At 53.3% G+C, this 18,889-nt stretch overlaps 1 protein-coding gene across 13 annotated transcripts in view; it reads right to left on the reverse strand.

Annotated features, from left to right (window-relative positions):
• The window catches only part of MYO18A (myosin XVIIIA), a 144,978-nt gene that overhangs the window by 68,795 nt on the left and 57,294 nt on the right, over positions 1 to 18,889 (reverse strand). For 12 of the 13 annotated variants that reach the window (XM_077312283.1, XM_077312284.1, XM_077312273.1 and 9 more), the window contains 12 exons: positions 18,621 to 18,730; positions 18,274 to 18,450; positions 16,706 to 16,916; positions 16,193 to 16,335; positions 14,291 to 14,391; positions 13,139 to 13,202; positions 12,735 to 12,879; positions 12,154 to 12,165; positions 11,009 to 11,182; positions 10,262 to 10,352; positions 9,129 to 9,321; positions 6,513 to 6,599 (listed from right to left, as the gene is read on the reverse strand). In XM_077312283.1, the coding sequence (XP_077168398.1) occupies positions 6,513 to 6,599; positions 9,129 to 9,321; positions 10,262 to 10,352; positions 11,009 to 11,182; positions 12,154 to 12,165; positions 12,735 to 12,879; positions 13,139 to 13,202; positions 14,291 to 14,391; positions 16,193 to 16,335; positions 16,706 to 16,916; positions 18,274 to 18,450; positions 18,621 to 18,730 (1,508 nt within the window). The remainder of the gene's footprint in view (positions 1 to 6,512; positions 6,600 to 9,128; positions 9,322 to 10,261; positions 10,353 to 11,008; positions 11,183 to 12,153; positions 12,166 to 12,734; positions 12,880 to 13,138; positions 13,203 to 14,290; positions 14,392 to 16,192; positions 16,336 to 16,705; positions 16,917 to 18,273; positions 18,451 to 18,620; positions 18,731 to 18,889) is intronic. The other variant, XM_077312274.1, reaches the window with a different exon arrangement.

Consider the following 18,889-nt stretch of genomic DNA (forward strand, 5'->3'; position numbering starts at 1 on the left):
GGTTTGGTGATAGCTGGTGGATGGGAAACATGACTGCCTCGCCCTGTGCTTCGAGGTGTACAAGGGGGCCAGGGCGTGCCAGCGGCCGAGGGAGTCGCCCAGCAGGATTTCATCCTAAACAGATGCTAAGCGGCAGGACGGTTTTTGTATGGGGGCCGCATTAGGGTATCCTAACGCACTCTAACCCGTAATCAACTTGTTAACGCTCCTGAGGGATTCAGAGAGAAATGCATCTCTCTGGACGAGGAGAAGGAGAAGAAGAGTTGGTTCTTATATGCTGTTTTTCTCTACCCGAAGGAGTCTCAAAGCGGCTTACATTCCCCTTCCCTTTCCTCTCCCGACTACAGACACCCTGTGAGGTGGGTGAGGCTGAGAGAGCCCTGAGATTACTGATCAGTCAGAACAGCTTTCTCAGTGCTGTGGGGAGCCCAAGGTCACCCAGCTGGCTGCATGCGGCTGAGAGAGCCCTGATACTACTGAAGAACAGCTGGTTCTTAGATGCCGCTTTTCTCTACCCGAAGGAGTCTCAAAGCGGCTTACAATCACCTTCCCATTCCTCTCCCCACAACAGACACCCTGTGAGGTGGGTGAGGCTGAGAGAGCTCTGATGTTACAGAACAGTCAGAACAGCTTTCTCAGTGCTGTAGTGAGCCCAAGGTCACCCAGCTGGCTGCATGTGGGGGAGTGGGGAATCAAACCTGGCTTGCCGGATTAGAAGTCTGCACTCCTAGCCACTGCACCAAGCTGGCTCTCAAGCTAAGAAAGAGTGGGCGAGAAGATCGTATCACCCAATCAGCTGCAAAAGGGCTGTGCTAAGCCCTCACTAAAACCGTTCCAAAGTGGCCGCTGGCAGAAGAAGAGGAGCACGGGTGATAAGAAAGGGAAATAAGCCCCAAATCTGGATATGTTTCCTAGCTGGGGAACAAAGGTCCGATTCTTTCAACACTGCTTCTCAGGGACCTGAGTCTCTGCCATCCCAACCTTTTCCGGGTCAAGAGAGATCAGATGGCTCCCACGCGGCCATTCTGAAAGGCGCCTGCCCTTCCCTTCTGCTCCAGCCATTCTCAATGGGGGCTATATGGTCCCTGCCCATTTGAAGGGGGCCACATACGGAAAAAGGGCCAGGAGGGGAGCCCAAGGGGCTTTATGGGGGGCCCTGGAAACCGAGCCCACGAAATACCCTTTTTGTCACATATGCTCTCATGAGCTGCTAGAACGTTTGACCTTTGCCAAGGGGAAAAGAAAAAAAGGAATCATATACTCCATTCCTTTGTGTGTGCTTAATTAATGCGTCCAAAGGGGAAAAGAGCGAACCACATGCTTCTGTTGGCCGCATGTTCTAGAAATCCGTCTCGGGTATCCCAAAGACCAGGTACGTCGAGCACAGTTCGTTCCCTCTTTGCTTAGGCCTTTTTTAGCCTGGCTCGTTGTGCGAGTGGCCAGCCTACGGCAGCCCCCGCCCCTGGAACCTGAGAAGCCCTTCTAAAAAGAAAGCAGAGAATGGCTGCGCTACACCTGAAAGCAGCCCAGCAGCTTCAAAAGCTCACAGGCAACCATTACGCACCCGCCTGCTCTTGCTATGAGTCAAACAGGCTTCGCAGATTTACTCCCACAAAATCTGTCTGCAGCAACGCTTGGGGGCTTTTAAATTTAGAAGAAGGCTGAAGGCTGCCCCCCCCCACCGCCATGAATAAGGTCTATTCATTATGAATGATGTGGAAAGAGATGGTTTCCCCCCCCCCCCCCGCTCCCATGGCTCTCAGGCTGCTCTCCCCCTCCCAATACCTGCCTGTGTGGCAGCTTCTCCTTGCCCACTCCCCACCCTTCTCTCCCACCTGGGATGGGACAAAGATCTTGAGTGAGGAGAACGATATACCGTGGGGCTGGAGGATGCACACACACAGCAGCATCTTGGAGAGACATTTAGAAGGGGCTCTTCCGCAATGCTGCCGACGGCATTTTAGTGGCTCGTGCTGTTCCGGAGAGTTATATCATATTTTTGGACTCTCTGAGCAAATCCCTGGATAGGCTGCCGTTTTAGATGCTGGCTTCTGAAGATGAGCTGTGTTTTAAGTTATCGTAAGATGCCTGGAGCAGGTACGGAAAGGGAGAGGGGGGGGTTCTTTGTTTGCTTTTTTAAACTTTTAAGTAACAGATTCTGCAGCTCGGCCTCCCGCCCCCTCAACCCCCCCGTTGATATGTCTGCAGGTGCAGGACCAACAACAAAAACACAGCTCGTCATGGTCTTTTAGAACCCGTTGCCCGAGGGTGTGGCAATGGGGCCTGGCTCAGGTAGGTTTAATAGGAGGTAGAGGAGGGCCGGCACATCACCTCGACGGCTGCACCTGCTGCCTGTAAGAGCCCAACGCCTCCTTCCAGCACCACCCACATCTCAGCTACTTTACTGAGAGACAGCGGGATGTAGTGATTAAGAGCAGCAGACTCTAGCCTGGAGAATTCGGTTTTAATCCCCACTTCTCCACAGGAAGCCTGCTGGGTGACCTGGGGCAAGGCACAGTTCTCTCAGAACTCTCTCAATCCCACCTGCCTCACAAGGGGCCTGTGGTCGAGCGAGCCAGCGTGGTGTCATGGTTATGAGCGGCGACCTCTAATCTGGAGAACTGGGTTTGATTCCCTGCTCCTCCACCGCATGAGGCCTGCTGGGTGACCTTGGGCCAGTCCCAGTTCTTTCACAGCTCCCTCAGCCTCAAATAACTCACAGGGTGTCTGCTGCGGGGAGAGGAAGGGAAGGCGACTGCAAGCCGTTTTGAGCCACAGGGGGCCTTTGGGGTGACCTTGGGCCACTCACGGTTTTCTCAGAACTCTCCCAGCCTCCCAAGCCCCCCGAGGTGTCTGTTGTGGGGAGAGGAAGGTGATTGTAAGCCGCTTTGGGACTCCTTTGAGTAGAGAAAAGCAGGGTACAAAGGCCAACTCTTCTTCTTCAGACAGCCTTCTCCTTATGAGGCCTTCGGCACAGCAGACGGCACATCACAGGCTTTTCCCCAAGGCATCCCTGGTCCCTTGGAACAGTCTATGAGAGAACACAACAACCAGGATATTAGTTGGTGCCATGGGAGGATTAATTTTAATTCACTCTGAGACCCCTACGCGTTTGGCATACACTTCATTGGGAAGATCTGTAAAATACCAGTCTGAACGCTTCCCGCAGCAATCAATATTTTACAGATCCCCCTGAATGAAGCACAGGGGTCTCAAAGGAAATTAAAATTAATTCTCCCACGGCACCAATTGTCTCCAGTTTTTTTTGCTCCGTGCTTGGTACGGCCCTCCTTGTCTTGGTCTCAGTGGGGGTACAGAGACAGTTTTACTCCAGAGCAAAGCTTGAGTCCAAGGGCACCTGGAAGACCCGTGAAGTTTTATTCAAGAGATAAGCATTTGTGACCAAGTTCGCGGGTTCAGATCTAATAAAACGTGTCATGCATGTATGAATGAGGAAATTCTGTTTCATCGTATCTGAAGAAGCTTGCTTGTGCATGAAAGCTTCTCTCTCCTGAATCAAACCTTGGTTGGTCTCAAAGGAGCCCCTGGACTCAAATTCAGCTCTGCTGCTTCAAACCAACATGGCTGTTCACCTGAGTTTTACTCCAAACTGCATTTGACGGAGGGTAATCTATCAATCAAACTTTATTACAGTCTTTCAGACCAAGTTGTATGAAGTCCATACATGAGAGACCAAAAGAATATGGTCATTTAATGTAATGCAATTTAAAACAGATCATAAAACAGGACTATGGAGGGTATACTATCTCAGCAGATTCAAGTGTTGCATGCTGTGACAAAATGCCCCACTGCCATTTCAAAAGCCCAGTTTTTTCCTCTGGGCTGGGAGAAGGGGAGGGGGGAGTGGCTGCTAAGCATCTGTTCACCTTCCCTTTCACATGTTAACTGACCTGGCCAGGAAGCAGGTACCTGGAAGGGGGGGGGGGAGGAAGGGAAAGCTTCTTTTCTCGGAACTCCTAGGTGAGGAGCTTCCTGTGGGAGGGGACAGGAGAGTATATATGATCCTGCTCATAGGAAGGAAGGGGTCCTTTGGGAGGTTTGGCTGTTGGTCTTCGCCTGCTGATCATCAGGGAAGGAGCTTGCTTTTGGGAGCAGCCATCTTGGACACATGACCAACGCAATGAGACTTTGGGACCTCTTTAAGCAAAGGTGCCTGCCCTGTACTTAACACCAGATAGGGCATGTTTAGCAGAGGGACAGAAGGACTGCGTTTCACCCAGTGTCTTTTGGTTCCTTTTACTTGACTGCTGTGCTGAAGATCTGCTTTTTAAACTCTTGTTCTTTTAACAAATCGTTTATAAACTGGAAGTGGGCCATGGGTCTCTGATCCACATAGTTCTCCCCAGCCTCGGAAATGCTAGCCCTTGCAGTATCTCACCCCCCACAGTGCTCAGGAGCTGGGGCTGTGGGAGACCACTGAGGCAAGGTGTGGAAGGGTCAGCTAGGGGTCCTGGCTCTCCCAGGTGCGACCCTGTACTTTAACCAGAGAGTTTGCTCAGAGTTGGCAACCAGCCAGAACAGAGGGTGGGCAAGGACACATGTGCTTTTAAAAAACCTTGCTAATTGCACTGCTGTCTCTTGATTCCTGGTGACTTGGTGATACTCTGGTGGTCGCCTTGAGTCAGGGCAGGAAGGAAATGTTTTGAACTGACGACAAGACCACTGGCCTGCCGGCGCTGTCCAGAGGTGCCCACGGAGGAGGGGATTTGGCCTGATTCACCTGCATACTCCTTGGCTGTGAACCTCACTCATTTCACCACTCCCAGCTGAATATTTCTCGTTCCCAAAAGTGGCTCCGACACTGATCCTCCGGCTTGGGTCAAAATCTTGGCCCCGTTTGGATCTCTCACGATGGGCCACGGAGCCAGAACTATGCTGGGTTGAGGAGACAGAGCCCAGCTTCCCTGCGCACACAAGTCTACACACACAAACGCACACGCGCACACACACCACTGCTCATCCGGCAGACCTCCACAAGCCGGAGCGGAACGCTAACTAACCTTGACAGCCACCTTCCCTCCAACCAGCCAGCGCTCCCTCCTCGTTAAGGCCGGCTAATTGGAAGCATAAACGCTCTGCCAAGGTGTAGCTCCTGGCAAGGAAGTGGCCTCCCTCGGCTCTGGCGGGAGGCAGTTCGGATTCTCGTCTGCCTTCCTCCCGCCCGACCCCAAGAGGCTCCCCGGGGGCGTGGTGTTTTCCGCCCCCTTGGCACAGGAAGGCAAGCCGGGATCCAGGGTGCATGCTGGGAAAGGAAAGAGGTGCACAGGGTGCTTTCCTGGGGGAATCCAACTTCCTCTGCTGGGCGTTTCTTGCAAGCATGCCTCTCAGCTGTCAGGGCTAAACATCCAAGGGGTAAGGGATGGAAGGCCCTCTAGGCCCCCTCCAGGCTATCAAGTAGCAGCCCTCTCGCCCGCCCACCCACCCACCCCCCATCCAGATCAGCCTTTCTCAACCCCTGAAACATTCTTCAGGCTTCGAGAAACCCCAGAAGTGGCGCCATCGTCCTGGATATGCTTGGGAAGCAGAGCCGTGTCCATACCCACCCAGGGCCCCTTCCCCCCACCCCACTGGCCATTTGGGCAGGTGTGGGTGGGCCAACACGACCATATTTGGCCATATCACCCAATAATTTTTTTAACAGATTTTAAAAAGATATAAAAAAATAAATTAACTCCCACCCATTCAGGAAACCCAGGGACATCAAGAAACCGCAGGGTTTCATGTAACCCCGGCAGAGAAACCCTGCTCCAGATTAATGTCAGCCAGGAGCAGAGCGCAAACACAAAAGCACTCACAAGCAAACCAAAGGATTAGGATCAGATACGTCCGGGAACAGCTCCAACAGTTAACTAAGGCAGCTAGGCAGAACCTCCATGGACATGAGCAGTATAGCTTTGCATACTGGTTGCTGGGGAGGGCAAATGGTGGAAAGGGGCTGTTCCCTTCCAACCCAGTTTGTGGGCATCAGGTGGCCCACTGTGGGAAACAGAAAGCTCTGTGAAATTGTCCCCTACCTTCCCTGGTCTGATCCAGCCAGTCAGCACTGAGCAGGCTAGGGAAGGCTGGACACGACTCATGGTTGTCAGTGCCCCCATCCCAGTTCCTCACCAGCCTTGGGTCAGAGCCCACCCGCATTACTATGTGTCTGCTCGGGGCTTTCCCCTACCCATTTCTCATTGCTCAACTCTCCCCTTGGAGGCACCCACAGGCTGAGAGGGACGCTTGCAACCAAACGGATCCGGTCCCTGGGCAGCGTGGAGAAGGACACCCCTGCTGCCCAGCCACCAGGCAGGGGAGGTATCAAGCAGCTCCCAGCTGCCCTCCCCCCACCCAAACAGTATCCTGGAAGCAGAACCGATGGCTAAGCAGGTGCATGGGTTGGGTTGAGGTAGGGGAAGGGGGTCAGGCAGAGCAGCAAATTCAGGGAAGGGAGTGAAGGAGGGAAGAGAGGACGACAGTCGGCCCTTTGGGAGCCCTTGCATGCGGCTTACCAGTGCCGGGTGAGACGCTTGGTCTATTGTGGCTACAGAGCCCGATGTACTGGGCTCTATGGCATCTAAGGAAAGGGCTATGTTTTCCTAGAGAGGACGGACAGAGGAGGAGTGATTAGTGGCCGGTGTGGCTACAGATCACAGTTAAAAGTCACCCAGGATGGAGGCTGAGGTCAGTGCATTAGTCAGAAGAGAATCTATGGGGCTAAGTCCCACCTGCAGCAGGGGTTTCCCTGGGGCCCCTCCCCGGCAACACAGGGCCCCTCCTGCTGTGAAATGAGGTGGAAATGGGCTACCAGGCAGACGATCCATGTGTTGGGGGCAGGAGACGCTCCCTGTGCTTTTTTTGTCTCCAGGTGGCTTTTTCCAATGGAACAAGCCCCACTCAGGCATGCACAGATGGCGCGGGGGAGCACAGGTTCTGTGCAAGCCTGCAAATATGCCCCACAACTTGGCTGCTTTTACATGGAGGGTTGCTCTCTTTGACTCTACTAATGCTAACAGGTTAACTGAAGCCATGGAGCATCCACCTGGTGGGATTCTCCAGGTTCGCCTTGGCCCCGCCTTGTATTCCTCACCCCACCTCATGTGCTCCCCACAGGCTTGTTGCCAGCCTCCGTTGCTCGATCAGGGGTGGCCACACTGTGGCTCTCCGGGTTTCCTTGGACTACAATTCCCAAGAGTCCATGCCAGCATGCAAGGGCTCATGGGAATTGTAGTCCAGGGACATCAAGAGAGCCACAGTTTGGCCACCCCTGCTCCAAACCTACAGCTCTTCTATGGCACCAAGAGGCTGTCACAACACAGAAGCTATTTGTTTTAACCAAGTCTGACTGTATTTGTTAAATGTTGTAAACCATCCCGAGAGGGCTGATCCACTTGGGGCGGTCTATACATTTGATAATCATTAATAAATACATAAATTAAAATGTGAGAGTGAACAAGCTGGCCACCCGCTCCTATTTTCTGGAACACCCCTGTCCGAGGCAGTCTTTCAGAACCACACAACCTGCTCTTTCTAAAGAAGTTCTGTGGCCTCCTGCCCCTGAAGGTGGGCACTGGGGGGGGGGCTTGCAAGAGGACAGACTTGAAGATCTCACACACAGATTTTGCCCTGGTTTGGATTCTGCCGAGAAGCAGGCAATTTCCCGCTCTTCCCATCACTTTGGTGCTTTCTGGTTCCTCTAGGATTTTCTTCAGTTTTTATGTTTTCTTTCCAGAATTTGCTTGAGTCTGATCTTTTGGGGAACATTATGGCAAAGCCAGGGCAGCTGCCATGTGGGTACAAAGTGTGGATCCTACCCAGCACCACCCATTTCCCCAGCCCAACTTCCTATTTCATCACAGGAGAGCTTTTAAAACCTATTGGGCAATATTAGATTGCTATAGCTTTTGTATACTGCTATAATAACCTATTGCCACGCTGTACTAGTTCCCAGCTTTCATTTTTCTGTACTAGTCCTTTTCATTGCAGAGTTACAGTGGAAAATGTACAGCTTGCATCTTTCCCCATTTAGGCCAAAAAGGCCAAAAAACTTAATTAAAAACCCATGAAAGCTGAGAACATGAGATGCTGGCAATACATCAGTATAGCATTGTAATGCTCTAGCAATCAGCAATCCCCAAATTACTTTTTTAAAAGACCTCTGATGTGAGAAGGAAATGGTGGCTATAGGGAATGAGGCAAGGAAAATGCAGGAAGATCCAGCATGGGGTAGCCCTTTTGCTGCTGTGCTCAATTGGCAGCTGCAGCAACAGAGAAAACCACAAGAATTCATCCCTGGGCAGCAGATCCCTTCCTTGTAGAAAGCAGGAAATTAACATTCCTTAAACTTTCAACAAGTAAGCAACACTTTTCCCGAAGTTAAAACTTCCACATTCTAAAACTGAACTTTTTCAGCTCTGAGATCTACCTACTTGCCCAAAAGATCACATCTCTGTATTTCAAGATACAGACTGTATTTCAAGATACAGAGTTTCATACAGAGACTGAACTGGGCATGCAGTGACTCATACAGAGACACAATGGGTAGCCTCCCCATGGGCGTTTATATAAGACTTAGTTGCTTTAAGATTAGCTTCTTCTTCTCACCACTCCTAGCAAATCCTTAGCTGTACACAATCTTAGTATGACTGCATAATACAAAAAATACAGCACAGGGATGACCTTGCTAAAACAAGTCAAGAATGGATTTGTCAGTCGTTTGTGACAATGCCTGCCTATACCCCCGTGGCAGTTTTAGCCATGGAGAAGGAAGGCAACCCAAAACCCATACGAAAACCCCTGCTTCTGTAAGGTGGTGGATCACAAACTACTGATTAGGGTTATTAAAAGGAACAGCTAAATGAGCCGGCACCCCCCCCCCCCATCTCCCCCCAGTCAGGTTTCGATCAGTCAAGTCTACTGGGTCTCAATTAGAAGGCAGAGCAGAAAAGGATTAGCAGGTTGCTGGAAAGGGGTCCCTGCACACGTCCTTTCCTTACCCCTGCGGCCGAGAACTGTCCTAGGCACTGCTGGTTCCTGACTGCACATGGGCTTCTCTTGCGACAAGATCTTTTTAACCGGAAGGGGGACACTGTTGGTCACCTGGAACCCCAACCCCTCCTCCCCAGTACCTCCTTGTAGCGCTCCAACTCCTGCACAAAAGTGCATTCGTGGAAAAGGGTCTGCAGGCGCTCCTGGGCGTAGTTGTGGCAGAGCTCTTCGAAGGTGGCCCCGCGGCTCTGACCGGCCATCTCGGGATTCTGGAAGCCTGGGCTGTCCACAACCATCATGGAGCATAGAGAGCGCTGGCTGGATTTGAGAGCCCTGGGTAATTAGGTAGGTATGTGGGTAGGTAGGTAGGTAGGTAGGTAGGTAGGAAGGAAGGAAGGAAGGAAGGAAGGAAGGAAGGAAGGAAGGAAGGAAGGAAGGAAGGAAGGAAGGAAGGAAGGAAGGAAGGAAGGAAGGAAGGAAGGAAGGAAGGAAGGAAGGAAGGAAGGAAGGAAGATGCAATGTCCAGAATAGAGGGAGGGAGGGAGGAAGGAAGATGCAATGTCCAGAATAGAGGGAGGGAGGGAGGGAGGGAGGAAGGAAGATGCAATGTCCAGAATAGAGGGAGGGAGGGAGAGAGGAAGGAAGATGCAATGTCCAGGAGGGAGGGAGGGAGGGAGGAAGGAAGATGCAATGTCCAGAATAGAGGGAGGGAGGGAGGGAGGGAGGGAGGGAGGGAGGGAGGGAGGGAAGGAAGGAAGGAAGGAAGGAAGGAAGGAAGGAAGGAAGGAAGGAAGGAAGGAAGGAAGGAAGGAAGGAAGGAAGGAAGGAAGGAAGGAAGGAAGGAAGGAAGATTAACGTTGGCCATCAATGGATTAATGACTGAGGTGCATCCTCCCCCTCTCCGGCTGCATGATATGGCTGATCCTGCCAGTACAGTGACTTGCTCCACAGGGGTGTAAAAGACGCAGGGTGGCACGCCATAGTTGCCACTTCTGCACCACCTGCCAAGGCAGCCCTCTTCTGGCCCTGCGGAGGAGCAAGGAAGCCCCCCACCATTGGCAGCCATCCAGCGCCAGCCAGGCAGCCCTTTTGCTCCCTGCTCTGCAAAGGAATGGTGCACAGCAGGAATGCAAAACGTCTGTCAGGTGTAAAAGCTTTTTCCGGCTATTGCCTCCGGAGGCTGGAACGGTTCTTATGCACCGATGGAGCACGCTTATTTCTGCTGGGGGCAGGGGGGACAAGTTTTGCACTAGGATAGACTCAGCATCTGTACCTGTTGAGGAGGGAGATGAGCAGCGTGAACAGTTCTGAGTACAAGGCCGAGGCAAAGCCCTCCAAGCACTCCAGAGCAGATGTCTTCGGACCTGAAAGATCAAAACAGTAGCCCTACTGGAGCAGGTGCCTCGATCCAGCATGCCCTTTCCTGATCAGATGCCCCTGAACAACTTGCAAGCAGGGCACAAAAGCCTGCTCCCCACCCCACTGCTGCTCCACGGAAACATGCACCCAGGGATACTGCCTCTGGCTATGGAGGCTTCATCGAGCCACCAATGCCAAGGTTCACAGACCACTGATGGGCCTCTCCTTCTCCATGAACACAGCAAATCCCTTACAGAAGGCCCCTAAGCTATTTGCCATGACTGTGTCCTGTAGCAATGAGCCCCACGAGTGAAGCATTCATAGTCTGAGGTCTCCTATCACAGCGTTTGCTGGCAGGGGCTCCTGGGAATTGTAGTCCATGAACATCTGGAGGACCACAGGTTGACTACCCCTGTTCTATCATGTTGCCTGCACAGTCACTGACTCCGTCAGGTGCCCCCGAATTCTAATTCTCCAGCTGATAGACAACAGCAGTCCCTTTTCTGTGTACTTGGTGCAGTTTGATGCACCTTGTTCTTCCAAACCAGAAACGTTTATTCCCCTGCACCGTGAACTGCTTGAAGGGCACGAAGTCATAGGGAGGCAAGAGCATTTCCCAACCCTCTCCGAAGGCGGAAATGGCACCGAAAATCCGGCTTACCTGAGCCGTCTCCCAAGGCACCTTCCTCGGGGCCCTGGCGGAAAGAAGTGGACCTCTGCAGCGTCCCTTTGTGCTGATTCTTGAAGATGGAGGAGGACAGCTCCTCCAAGGTGCAGCCCAGCAGGTAGGCTGCTTTCTGGGCCCACTCGTGGCGAGCAAACTGCTTCCTCCCAGCTGAAAGAGAAAGGGGTCAGAGGCCGAAGCCGGGAAGGTCCGCAGGTGCCCCAGTGGCCCAATGCAGCAGGGTGGGGGGAGAGAAGAAATCTCTGCAGAAGGCCCCCAAGAAGGTCTTTCTGTACAGCAGCACTGCACCTTAGGCAAGGGAACGCCTGTCCCACTCTAGTCTACAAAACACATCCCCGAACGGCAAGGGGGGAGGTGGCCTCCACTTCCACGACAGAAAGCAAGCACTGAATTGTCAGCAGGCACACAGGAAGAGAGGCGGCGATGGGTGAGGCATGGCACTTCTGCCAGGGTCAGGGTATTATGCGGGGAGCTTCTACCAAGCCTTGTCCTGACTCACACTGGACAGAATTAGAGCAAGCAGGGGAAAGTTTTTTTTTTTTAATTTGGGGGCGGGGGGGCGGGGGGGTCAAGAAGCAGAGTGAGAATGATGAGACTGGAGATCTGGAATATCATGCCTGAAGGAACTAATGGGGTGGGGGGGCTGCAAGGAAAGCACTACCGGAGGAGGGGAGACAGAAGAGCCTGCAGCAAGAAATACAGGGACTAAAAGAATGGGTTGCAAACTTGACTAAGCATGGATTGCTAACTTGACTAGGGATGGGTCTTTGGGGCAACCCTCTGGTTTGGACGCCGAGGGAACCTTCTTGCTCTGCCCTACAACTCTGCATCAGTGCCTGCCAGGGGCACAGAAGGGTGTTCGCCAGTACTTGGAATCTCGCGGTTGCTGTAACCCCCCATCCTAGACCACCCAGCAGCCACTTCCATGAGCATCGGCCACAGCCAAGAGCCCCAGAAGGGGACTGTGCTGCTACAACAGGCTGGGGGGCTCCCTGGATCCCAGCTGAAAACAGGGACATTGTGGAAGAGGACAGATCTGCATGCATCCAGTACCCCTGTTCTATGCAGTGGCGGAGGGGGGCTAAGAAAAGATGGGGAGGGAGGCCAAGAAAACGCTTTACCTTCGTCGGCGTCTGCATTGCAAAGGGATCAGCATGCACCATGCAAACAAAAAGAGGGAGTTAGAACACAGCAGTGACATTCAGGCTTCCTGCAGAGCTGGCAGACGGGACCAGGCGTGGCGAGCCACACACGTACAAAAGACAAACCAACATATTTGACTTGGCAGAGGCACAGTCTATGCGCCCAGAGAAGTGAGCTCGGACTTCTTCTGGGATAAGCCAGTGTGAGGTCATAGTTAAGAGTGTTGGGCAAATCCAGGAAAACAAAGTTCGAATCTCCACTCATACCCTGGAAGGTGGCTGGGTGACCTCGGGTCAGTTATACACTCACAGCCTAACCTACCACGCAGGGTTGTTGTGTGGGTAAAACAGGAGAGATGGAAATGGCACTAGTCACTTGGGGGTTCCCGTTGGGGAGAAGGCGAGGAACAAATGAAGTATAAATGCATAAATAAGTCCCATTTGTCTTTACCCTGCCACTGGGCCTTGTCCCCCAGCAAGGAAGCTTTCCCCCCTCTCCCCAATGCAACCACACCTCCAGTCAAGCCAACAGAGGCCTTGGTCCATTCGCAGCTTGTTACCTTTGGTTGCTCCGGCAGCCCCCAGGTGATAAACGGCCCCCAGGACGAGCCAGAAGGCCTTCTGCTCCTCGCCAGAAAGGCCCATCACTTTCATGGCCGCCTGCAGCTTGCTGAACTGCTGGGCTGCCTTCTGCTTCTCCTCCGGCTGCGGCCAAAAGGAAAAGACAACACAGGGCCGGATCAATGGGACAGACCTCGCTGCCTTGAGCCCTGGACAGAAAGCGCGCTCAAGAGCTGATGGCAGAAGAATGAAGGCCACAGCGGGTCAAGCTCCACCCCACCGCCCGATCCACAACTTTGGCATTCACTGGCCAACCCCACCCCCAGCAGGGGGGTGGGCTTTGCCTGGTCAGCAGCGGGAACAGCACATCTCTCCCTCCCGCCCCTTAACCCAGGCCGGTTACCTTTGACAGGGACACAATCCCAAAGACATTGTTTTCTGCCAAGTGGCCAAAATGAAGCTCCGTCCTGGGGACAAGAAGAAGAAGAAAGAGTTGGTTCTTATAAGCCACTTTCCTCTACCAGATAGAGACTAAAAGAGGCTTACAATTTATTTCCCTTTCCTCTCCCCACAACAGACACCTGTGAGGTGGGTGAGGCTGAGAGAGCCCTGATATTACTGAAGAAGAAGAGGTGGTTCTTAGATGCTGCTTTTCTCTACCCGAAGGAGTCTCAAAGCAGCTTACATTTACCTTCCCTTCCTCTCCCCACAACAGACACCTATGAGGTGGGTGAGGCTGAGAGAGCCCTGATATTACTGAAGAAGAAGAGGTGGTTCTTAGATGCCGCTTTTCTCTACCCGAAGGAGTTTCAAAGCGGCTTACATTCGCCTTCCCTTCCTCTCCCCACAACAGACACCCTGTGAGGTAGGTGGGACTGAGACAGCCCTGATATTACTGCTTGGTCAGAACAGCTTTCTCAGTGCTGTGGCAAGCCCAAGGTCACCCAGCCTGGCTGCGTGTGGGGGAGCGGGGAATCAAACCCGGCTTGCCAGATTAGAAGCCCACACTCTTAACCACTACACCAAGTAGGGTTGGGCACTTTGGTGTCCGAAGAAGCAGTTCACGCCCAAAGCAGCCAGCGCCATAGCATGGGGGGGGGGGGTGAGGCACCAGTGCCCGTGCCTCACCCCCCCCCTCTCCCAGCAGCACTGGCTGCTTTGGGCACGAACGACCGCTTCGGACACCGAAGCGCCCAACCCTAACACCAAGCTGGCTTTGAAGGATGGAAGCATAAGTGGTAGGCAGGGAGAGAAAGACACAGGCAGCCTGAACTGCCAGGAAAAGAACCCTCAGTGGCCACCAGGCCCTGGAAGTGCGGTTCTTGGCATGCGCAAACATTCCCCATGAGCCCCTGAGCTCACATGGTTGAGTTGGAGGGCTCATCTCAGATTAACAGGGGCTTCTCAAGCCCAGCACACCGCTTTGGCAGTGGGAAAGCTGCACATGCACAAGCCACGGGCGTCTTGAAGACAGCCCCTTCCTTTTCTAGGAGCCTTGTCCACACAACAAGGACATGGGCATCGGCTCTTGTGCGGAAGGGAACGGCGTCCTTACCGGAGGGCGTTGTCCGGACAAGACAGCAAGTAGTAGAAGACGTTGAAGGTGGCCTCGTTGGCAGGGCGTTTGGCTACCCGGAGCTTCTCCAGCAGCATCGTCTGAAGAGGGCAAGGAAGAGGACGTTCATCTTGGCAACCCAACGCCTCCCAATGCCCGACTGTGCCCGCTGCCCTGGCCAACTCACCACCACCACCCACAAGTACAACCGAGCCACCAACGCTCACGTCCTGGGGAATGATCACTAACTGGGACATCTCCACTGCTCCTCTCCACAGAGTCTGCACTCGCACAAATCCCACGAGGCGGCCCGTCAACGTGGCTCTCGTTTAGGAAGCTAAGGATGGGTGACGGGGCAGGATGCTTCGGGAAAGGATAAAGCATTACAGGAACATGGGCTGTCGAAACCTCAATGCGTGCCGTTTGACTGAAGGGGAGCAGGACGCAAGCAGCCTCTCAGAAGTCCGCCCCAGGACAGCTGAGGACATACTTTGCAACCCACCCACCCCCAGGGGTTCCCCCCACAACAAACAGGGATTCCCCCCACAGCTCAATGCGCAACTGGGTTGAGTAGGAGATGCTCTCAGAGTCATTGATGGCAGTGGGCAGAAGGCCATGGGTAGCATTTTGTTTCTAACACCACTATGAAGGGAGGGGAAAGGGCAGCAACACTGAGCAGAGCATTGGGTCAGCTGTTGGGGCATTTCCACCTTCCAGGAGGTCAATGAGAAGGAAGGGCAGGGCCTTCGGAGTCCCATCCTTCACAGCAGGCATTAAGTAACCCACAGATCTTTTCGTGAAGCCCACTGGCATAGATGCCTTTAATAGAGGTTTAGAGGCATTCATGGAAGAGGGATATAGAATTGGCTACTAGCCATGGTGACTAAAGAGAACCTCCATATAGGTAAAGGCATCCCCTGTGCAAGCACCGAGTCATGTCTGACCCTTGGGGTGACGCCCTCTAGCATTTTCTCAGCAGGCTCAATACAGGGTGGTTTGCCAGTGCCTTCCCCTACCGTTTTACCCCCCAGCAAGCATGCTGGGTACTCATTTTACTGACCTCGGAAGGATGGAAGGCTGAGTCAACCTTGAGCCGGCTGCTGGGATCGAACTCCCAACTTCATGGACATCGCTTCAGACAGCATTTCTGCTGCTTACCACTCTGCGCCACAACCCCCATGTACAGAGGCATTAAACCTCTGAATCTCAGTGCCAGGTGGCAGGGGAAGGCCTCAGCCTCTGTGCTGTATTATTAGGCCTCCAAGGAACTGATTCATCACTGTGTGAGACAGGATTCTGGACTAGATGGACCAGCAGGACTCTTCAGATGTTCTTATGAAGTCCTCAGCTTCTATACTCTGTGGCTGGCTCTCTAGTAGAACTGGTTGTCCATTGGGTGAGACAGGATAGTGGACTAGATGGACCACTGGTCTGATCCAGCAAACCTCTTCTTACATTCTTATGAAAGCCTCAGCCTCTCTGCCCTGTTGCCAGCCCTTCAGAGGAGCTGGTTGGCCTCTGTGTGGGACAGGATGCTGGACTAGCTGGACCACTGCCATGATCCAGCAGGGCTGTTCTTATGTTCTTATGAAAGCCTCAGCCTCTATGCCCTGTGGTTGGCTCTAGAACTGGTTGTCCACTGTGGGAGACAGAATGGTGGACTAAATGGACCACTGGTCTGATCCAGCAGGGCTCTTTTTACATTCTTATGACCTTAACAGCTCCTGCAGGTAAGAAATGGACACTGTCTCCAACAGGATGGGCTTCTACTATGCCTGCAAGCCCACTCCAACCCTCTAACACTTCCTCCCGCCACCCCTGCAACTGCAGACACCATTCAGGGATAATAAGCTGAAAAAGGAGTGCTACTCTTGGGGACGAAAGCAGGAGGCTGCCCCTCACCTGTACAGAGGCAGAAGCAACCTGGCCAGCCTGGTCAAAGTCCAGCGAGATGATCTGCGAGAAGCGGGTGGCGTTGCCGTTCAAGCTGGTGCCGCTGTTGCCAAAGGCGTCCAGGATGGTGTAGAGCGCCTGCCACTTCTCCACTGCCGAGGCACAAGCAAGGGAAAACGTGCAGGGACGGACCAGGCAGCACAAACGCACCAGTGAGAATGTGCGCCCTCACCCCATGCAGAGCACCTTCCCTCCCACCCAGCCTCGTGGCATCAGAATGTGCAAAATTCACAACTCCAAGAAATGGGCCACCAAATGGCTGGAGAGAGACTGCTGCTGTGAATAAGGCGTGGATGGGCAGAGGCAGGTGGAAGGCAGACCCTGATGGACCCGGCCACTGACAAGGCGGGCCCTCGGTTGCAGCGATGGGGCAGAAAGGGTGCAGTGGCTGTGGGTGGGTGGCAACCGGGAGTGGCCTTCCTGCTCTGGAAGGAAGCAGAGGCACAGCTGGACGCAACCCACCTGAGAAGACCTTCCCGGAGCTGCCGGCCACCGTGGCCAGGTACTGCACCAGGTGCTGGCAGTTGGTGGTTTTGCCGCTGCCGCTGCTGCCCAAGAGGACGATGGACTGGTCCTGGCGACTCATCAGCATGTTGCGATAGGCAGCCTGGGCCACGGCGTAAATGTGGGGGGAGGCGTCTTCCCGGCGGCATCCCTTGAACATGTGCATCACCTAGAGGGGAGGAGCCATGTTAGTGAGGCGCCAGTGGAGGCCCACAAGGAGGAAGGGAGAGTGCTGCGTCTTGCGCATTATGTGTTCTCAAATCGCTTCTGACTTACTCTTAAGCATCACATCAAAGCTGGCTCTCAAAAGACAAGGCTCACCGGCAAAGACAAAGTCAAGTAAGTCTCCTTGTTGGTCGGAAGCAGCAGAACAAAGTCGGGGTCCACGGGCACCTTGAAGACTAACACGGTTTTATTCAAGGTATAAGTTTTCCTGTGCTTGCATGTATCTGAGGAAGCGTACGTGTACACGAAACCTTAGATCTTAAAGAAAACCTTTTGGTTCTTAAAGGTGCCCCTGGACTCAAACTTTGTTCCGGCAAACACAAGATGGCTACGAAAAGTTGAAAGCGGCAGAAAAAGAGAAAGACCCAAAACGAGATGGATTGGCTGAACAGAGGGAGCCACAATCTTCAGTTTGCAAGGCCTGAACAAGGCTGTCAATGGAAGGACATTTTGGAGGTCATTTTCATGTGTGTGTATGTGTGTTTGCTGCATATTATTAATTCAGCTTCTAGCCCAAGTTTCCTACACAATATTCCTTCCATGAGCTCTTCTGTCATATATGGCTCCAGCAGCAATTCCGTGCTTGCGCGATGTACTATTAAGCAACTCCCAATTTGGGGCAAGCCAAGGAATTAAAAGCCTCCAAAACATCCTACTGCTCGCAGCCTTGCTCAGGTCTTACAAACCAAAGGTCTTGATTGAGTCAGCCCACCTCCCGTTGACTTGTCCTGTTTTCCTGCGGTCTTCTGCCTCTCCTAGTATTACTGTCATTTCTGGGGACTCTCGTCTTCTCATAATGTGACCAATGTATGACAGCTTCGGTTTAGTCCAGGGGTGGCTAAACTGTGGCTCTTCAGATGTTCATGGACTACAATTCCCATGAGCCCCTGCCAACACATGAAGGTAGGGGCTCATGGGAATTTTAGTCCATGGACATCTGGAGAGCCACCGTTTAACCACCCTGGTTTAGTCATTTCGTAGAGTCACTGGAAGTCAGAAGTGACTTGACGGCACATAACACGCAAAAGGTGATACGGCGGCGACAGTAGTAGAGGAATCAATAAGAAAATGGCTGTTGCAAGATCAGTCAAGTGCACAGGCCAAGAGTGAGCCAAGCAGAGGGCCCTCCCTGCAATAAAAGGCATCCTGGGGAGTCCAGGGATACCACAGTGGGATTCCTCAGGTGCAGGGCACACCTTAGCCCTCTGCAGTGTGGGAAAAGAACGCTTTGGGAACGCTCAAGGCCTCTGGTCATGCCCAGCTGGGAGTCTGCCGGCCCCTTCCACAGTGGCCACGCCCACCTTTTCGGAGTACATGGATGGAGAGCTGAGGGGGTTGATGATGGCCATGTTGGGCCCGGCGTAGGTGTGAACGAGGTTCCCGCCATAGCGCTGGCGCAGGGTGTGCAGGACGCTGGACTCGTTGAGATAGACGAGGCTGGCCAGGTCCTCCACACGGTCGCACGATGGAGGGTTGGCCTGGAGAAAGAGCAGAATCCCATCAGCATCGGCAGAACCGGGGGGCCCGGTGTCCGAAGGCCACTTCTCGTCCTGCTGGGATGCAGCAGCCAATCCGGCTCCTACCTTCTCCACATCAATCAATCAATCAATCAAATCATTGACCAGCATCAAAGTATCTCCAGACCAACCTTCTCCACATCGTCTTCGTCCACTTCGAGCACAGCCCCGTCATAGTCCAACTTCACCTTGACTTTCCCATCGGGGAGAAGGCCAGCGGCGTCGGACTTCAGCTGGCTTGCTGCAGGGGGGGGGGGAGGCATGAAGCATGAGAGATAGTGGCATGAGAGGGCGAACAAACTGCATGAGTGCAGCACTGAAGCGATGCTGCCACCTCGTGGCTCAGCCGAGCACAAACCGTTCCATCGGTCCTTCCTCCGACCCACCCATTTTCCTTGGG

This window comes from Paroedura picta, chromosome 15, assembly GCF_049243985.1.
Source record: "Paroedura picta isolate Pp20150507F chromosome 15, Ppicta_v3.0, whole genome shotgun sequence".
NCBI classification, from domain to species: domain Eukaryota; kingdom Metazoa; phylum Chordata; class Lepidosauria; order Squamata; family Gekkonidae; genus Paroedura; species Paroedura picta.